The 6,000-nt window shown below is 38.2% G+C and overlaps 1 protein-coding gene across 1 annotated transcript in view; it reads left to right on the forward strand.

Moving 5' to 3' along the window:
• ccdc150 (coiled-coil domain containing 150) overlaps positions 1-3,374 on the forward strand; it is a 37,148-nt gene extending 33,774 nt beyond the window's left edge. The window contains exon 25 of the mRNA XM_048160046.1: positions 3,169-3,374. Within this exon, the coding sequence (XP_048016003.1) occupies positions 3,169-3,231 (63 nt within the window). The 3' untranslated portion in view covers positions 3,232-3,374. The remainder of the gene's footprint in view (positions 1-3,168) is intronic.
• Positions 3,375-6,000: the final 2,626 nt, after the last annotated feature.

The raw sequence follows: 6,000 nt of genomic DNA on the forward strand, positions 1-6,000 counted from the left end.
TTGTTCCTAAATTGTTTTATGTATATATGAGCATTAGTGCTGTCAAGTCGATTAATCATATATATATATATATATATATACACACACACACACACACACACACACACACAGAGAGCTGGGTAGTAATGGATTACATGTAATCTGGATTCATAATAAACCTGCTGTTTATATACGTTCGTGATTCTTCAAGTTTTTCCAGCGTTAAGGGGGAAATATAGATGAAATGTATATATGAAATATAGATTAAATATTTCATGTAGCAGTGATATTGCTGTGAATTTCATGTTTTTCAATATTTTTGTAATGTTGCTGTTTTCTAAATTTACTTCATTTTAAGTAAATATGTTTTAAAATTGTAAGATGTGATTTTGTTTTATTCAGTGTTACTATCAGCAAACACTAATAGGTACATTATTGTTAGTATTTTGAAGTATTAACTGTCCATACATTGCACTTTAAAAACTGTTAAGGCTCTTGTTGGTGAATAGAATATATATTTTTTAAATATACAGTTTTCTTTGTATCTAATGTGTATGTAATGTGATGTGATATGTGACATCAAATAAGGGTTAGCACAAGTAACCTAATGTAATCCAAAAGTAGTCAGATTACATTACCAAAAATGTGTAATCTAAGAGGTTATATTACTGATTACAAATTTTGTCATGTAATTTGTAATCAGAAATCAGTAATCAATAATTACAATTCATTAGTAATCTACCCAGCTCTGTGTATATATATATATATATATATATATATGTGTGTGTGTGTGTGTATAACTTTTGTTAGATCTGATTAATCGCGATTAATCAACTTGATAACACTAATCAGCTTTTATATTGAAACTGAAAAATGTTTTGAGTTAACATATTTACTTTATTTACTTTACATCAGAGCTTCATGTCCCAGATTACCCTAATTCACCTGTGTTGGTCAGCAAAATACTATGAAAATTAACTTGTGTTTTGTTTTTGCTTTAATTCCTGTAGTTAATTATGTGCTCAAAATCACACAGTCTTAAGGTTCAGGATACAACACCCAGTTCCTGTTTGCCTGGGTGGGAATTGTGGCTGCTTTTCTGCTTCATTCTGTATGTGTGTGTGCTACTGCATTTTCACATTCAGATTTCTTAGTTCTGGCCTTTGCTCAGTTGCCATGACTACGGGTGAAAAAACTTACTAAAGGTGTGAAGACACAGATATGGAGCAATATTTAGGTCCCGAGCACCGATGGTTGGAATTGCTCCTTTTATTATTAATGTATTTTTTATTTTATTTTTAATTTCGTATAGACACCAGTGTCCTGCAGTGTGACATGCTATACTCCATCTTAAACATTTTTCAAGTTATTTTTTTTAATAATTGTCATGCATGCAGAATTAATTTGACATACTTAAATATTATATTGTCACACTGCAGGATAATTTACCAGTTTAAATAATCTTAAAAGACCTTAATATTATTACTTATTAATAGTATACCCATATTTTTAATACACATTCCTGGTGTTATGGTGTACAGTTCATCAGTGCGCATTATTTTTTAGAAATCATAATCTTTTATCAAAATATCAACTCTCTGTGCCACTGAAACAACTTATCTGCTGATTGTTCACGATTTTCCAATCAAATCCCAATGGATGATATCAACAAATGCGATTATTTATTTTTTTTAATTAGCATTGACTAATATTAATAAATGCTGTAGAAGTATTGTTCATTGTTAGTTCATGTTAACTAATCATGAAACCTTATTGTAAAGTGCTACAACTAAAAACATTTTTTTAGCTACTTATAAATAAAAGCCATCAAATGCTTTAAAACCACATTACATATTATTCTTCTGACTAACCTTTGAATATTAAAGGATTAGTTCACTTTCAAATAAAATTTTCCTGATAATTAACTCACCCCCGTGTAATTCACGATGTTCATGTCTTTCTTCAGTCGAAAAGAAATTAAGGTTTTTGATGAAAACATTTGGCATTCAAACATTCCGTATGTTGAATAAGGAAGGCGACATACAGTGTAAGCTTTTTGAAGAATATGGAAAGTGGAAGCACGTGCAAGGCGATCATTTGTGTTTATAAAGCATATACAGTTGTATTTTTTCTTAAATGATGATCGTTTCGCTAGATAAGACCCTTATTTCTCGTCTGGTATCTTTTAAAGCCCTTTGAAGCTGCACTGAAACTGTAATTTGACCTTCAACCGTTTGGGCTCCATTGAAGTCCACTATAAGGAGAAAAATCCTGGAATGTTTTCATCAAAAACCTTAATTTCTTTTCGACTGAAGAAAGAAAGACATGAACATCTTGGATGACATGGGGGTGAGTAAATTATCAGGAAAATTTTATTTGAAAGTGGACTAATCCTTTAAGGGTTTTTTAGACCTGTAAATAATTTGCTTTCTTCCAAAACACAGACTTTAATTGTTTGCAATGTTGGTTCATTTTCTTCTTGGTTCGGTTCGCTTTCACAAGGCAGCATTTCAAAGCGTACCAAAATGTGTTTATGCAAGTCATCCGAGTAAAGCTGTCCTTTTATTGGTCAGAGTTTCCCCTGCATTTCCATGAGCTTATTGTGGCTTTCGTGACACACGCAAACACTCTAATGCAGTTAGAGCAGGAATCTTTGAAGGAAGGCTTTGTTGGGACAGCATTCTTGCAATGCTTGGAGAAGAGCAATTACACAACATTTTAAGATGAACATGCTCTATTTGGTTTTCAACTGCGATAACTAATGAGCTCACTCACAGAATCAGACACTGCTGCTTTATATAACAACACAATTCATATTATGAATTATAATACTGTTTGGTCCATTAGGTTAGATTGCTTTCTCATCTCAACCGAACTGCTCGTTTTCAATCGGGCCGAGACCACCATGTTCAAGCCATCTCGGAGCGATTGTTTTGATGTGGATCCGAGTGCGATTGGCATGTTTATATACTGTATGCCTAAACAAAATGAACTAAGAGAGAAAATGCACAAATAAGCCAAGTATGAAAACACCCTAAAACTGAATAAAATGAACTAGCATAACAAGAACTAGCTAGGTTAGTTGATTATCTTCTATAGACTTTCTCCTACAAGCGGTTGCGATGAGACCTGTTTTCCTGTTTGTTCATGTGACGTTCGACGTAAACCTTATTGTACATGTTTTCACAGGAGGGCGTCTATTGGGTTTGCATTTTGGGATCGCCGGTAACCCGCTGTGTGGATACGCACTGAGCCATGCGGCAGTTGAAGGGCAAGCCAAAGAAGGAGTCGTGGAAAGACAAAAAGGAGCGCAAGCAGGCCATGCAGGAGGCCAGGGAGCAGGTGACGACCGTCGTTTTACCGACGCTCGTCGTGCTCGTGCTGCTCATCGTCCTCTTCGTCTACGTGGCGACCAGACCCGGAGCCATCGAGTGAAAAGACTCCAAATAGCCAAATCTCCCTGTCCTTGTCTTTCTCTTTCGTTTTCCCTTGTTCTTTCCCGATGCCATGAATTGGACACAATCATAAGGATGAATGGATTGATAAAGGGGAGGTTTTCCGTGCCAGGTTTAATGGAGTCTTCCGTTTGGGCTTCCAACAGAGCGCCTCTCCCAGCCACCAGCATTTGTGTCTGTGGGGGCCATGTTGGCTCTAAATGCATTTACAGGGTTCCAGTTTCATGCCAAAGCACCTGAGACGCAGCAGACTCGGACTGACCCAGGAACAGGGCCAGACCTGATACCTCTGTGCTCAGAGTTACAAAGTCAGTACAAATATGAAGTGACTGTAGTATTGCACATGTCTGTAGCATGCACGCTTATGCACACACACACAAACACACAGAGATCCTGTGGACGTGTCACAAATGAACTTTGGGTATCACATGAAACCAATGACAGAAATGAATGTTTTTATTTCTGAATGCTCATTACCGAATGCCTCTTAACAGTCAGTTGCTGATGTGTTATGGTTAAACCATGTGTGTGTGTAAGCAGATGCACCATAGTGTGCATGTTTATATAACACATCTGTGATATACAATCCCAGTGGCAAACATACTCTTATTTTAAAATGTATTCCAGCAGGACTTGGATCTAAGAATGTGCCTTAAAACTTTTAATGACAGCAGTTAAAGTATTAATAAAGAAATTAAAAGCCATGCTGACTGCTTCATTGCTTTTGATAATACTCTGGCTGCGTCCCAAATGGCACACTAAACCCTCAGAGTGTTCCTCTGAGTCCGCACTTTCGTGACAATGCCGCTTTGACTGCCGGGTAAAGTCCTCTGCTTAACTCGCAGACTTGCGGGCTCAGCAGAAGTGCGCATCGAGGGCGCTTTGTGGCTGCAAAGGGGGCGCTCGCGAGCACTCCTTTGAAAACTAAAATGATGAATGGGACACCCTACAGTCTTGTGGACTTAACAGACACGTGCACGCAGTGGCCAAGTCCACAAGACCGAAAGTGCACATGAAGTGTGGGACGCTGCCTCTGTGTTTTGATGTTTTACACTAAAGCCCAAAGTATAGTTCACATTTTTACGTGTACGCAAGGGTCAGCGTACAGTATGCGTGACGTGAATTTCGTCATCAGAAGAGTACACTTATTTTACACGTATTTGTACACTTATTCAAATGCGTACTTGCGGATTTCATTTTTTTGCAGTAATTAGTTTATCCATAAGGTGGCAATCATGTCCTGGGGGGCGTCGATTCACAAGGTAGACAAAGAAAAACTGCATTAACAGAACAGAGCGGAACTCATGCAAGCTACAGTGGCTGCGTCCAAAAACCTAGGTAGCTGTCTTGCTGCCTCGCTGTCTTATAAGAGAATGACTTGTACGGCAGCGTTTGTGCATGAAGGTACCTCACTAAATTGATTTCAGACAGACTTCTGAGGCAGCGTAAGAGTTTAATGATCTACAGCAATATAGCGCGAGCTTTGGTGAGAACTAAACAAATATTTAATTATTACAGTAGTAATTTCTCGATAGAAATGATATCTAAATTGAAATATGTTGGTCAAAATTGTACATTTATACACAAAATGAGCAGCAAACGCAACTTTCGGACGCCATCTTTATTTTTGTAGCTCAACTGTCACAGAATGGAAAGCACAGGATTGTGGGATATCAAAGGCAGCTAAGGATAAAAATCGATCAGATGAAGGTATCTCAGGAAACAGGAAGTGAAGCTAACATTAGATTCGGATGTGCCTTGATGCCTTACCACCTTGAAATGTGTCCTCAGAAGGCAGCATTTTCCAGTTTTCGGACGCAGCCATCGAGAATGGAGGCCTACATAGATGAAAGTTTATGTGATGACGTTAGAAAGTACCCTCATTTGTAGAACTCTAGCATGAAAGAATACAAAGATAACTCGTGGCGAGAGATGAAGTATACTTTGTTCGACTGTGCGTGTACACTAGCTTACACATAAAAAACGAAGTATACCCAGGCTTGAGCCTGAGAAGTTACAAGTTTAAATGCTTCTCATGAGGTTTTTACTCAAGAGCAATATAGGCCAAGCTGTGTTCAATTCTGAAGGGCTCATTGTTATGCCCTACTCCCTTTGAAGGGTTTACCCTCCAGAATGAGAGCTTCAAAGGGGTGAAGGGTGTAGGGCAGGGGTGTCCAAACTCGGTCCTGGAGGGCCACTGTCCTGCAGAGTTTAGCTACAATTGCCTCAACACACCTGCCAGGAAGATTCCAGTATGACTTGTGCCTAGTAATGCCTTGATTAGCTGGCTCAGGTGTGTTTAATTGAGGTTTTAACTAAACATTGTAGGACAGTGTTCTTCAAGGAGCAGGATTGAACACCCCTGGTGTAGGGCATAGGTCTTCAACCCTGCTCCTGGGAAACACTGCTGCCAATTTAGCGATTTTGTCTGGGTTTTTTCAAAAGCCTAGTGACAAATCTAGCAACTTCTTGGACAAACCTTATCTAAACTTATCTAAACCTTCAGTGACTCACCCACTGATCTATATTTATATTAATATAGATCAGTGGACTCGCCAGTATGACG

Source organism: Megalobrama amblycephala, linkage group LG16 (assembly GCF_018812025.1).
Source record: "Megalobrama amblycephala isolate DHTTF-2021 linkage group LG16, ASM1881202v1, whole genome shotgun sequence".
NCBI classification, from domain to species: Eukaryota; Metazoa; Chordata; class Actinopteri; order Cypriniformes; family Xenocyprididae; genus Megalobrama; species Megalobrama amblycephala.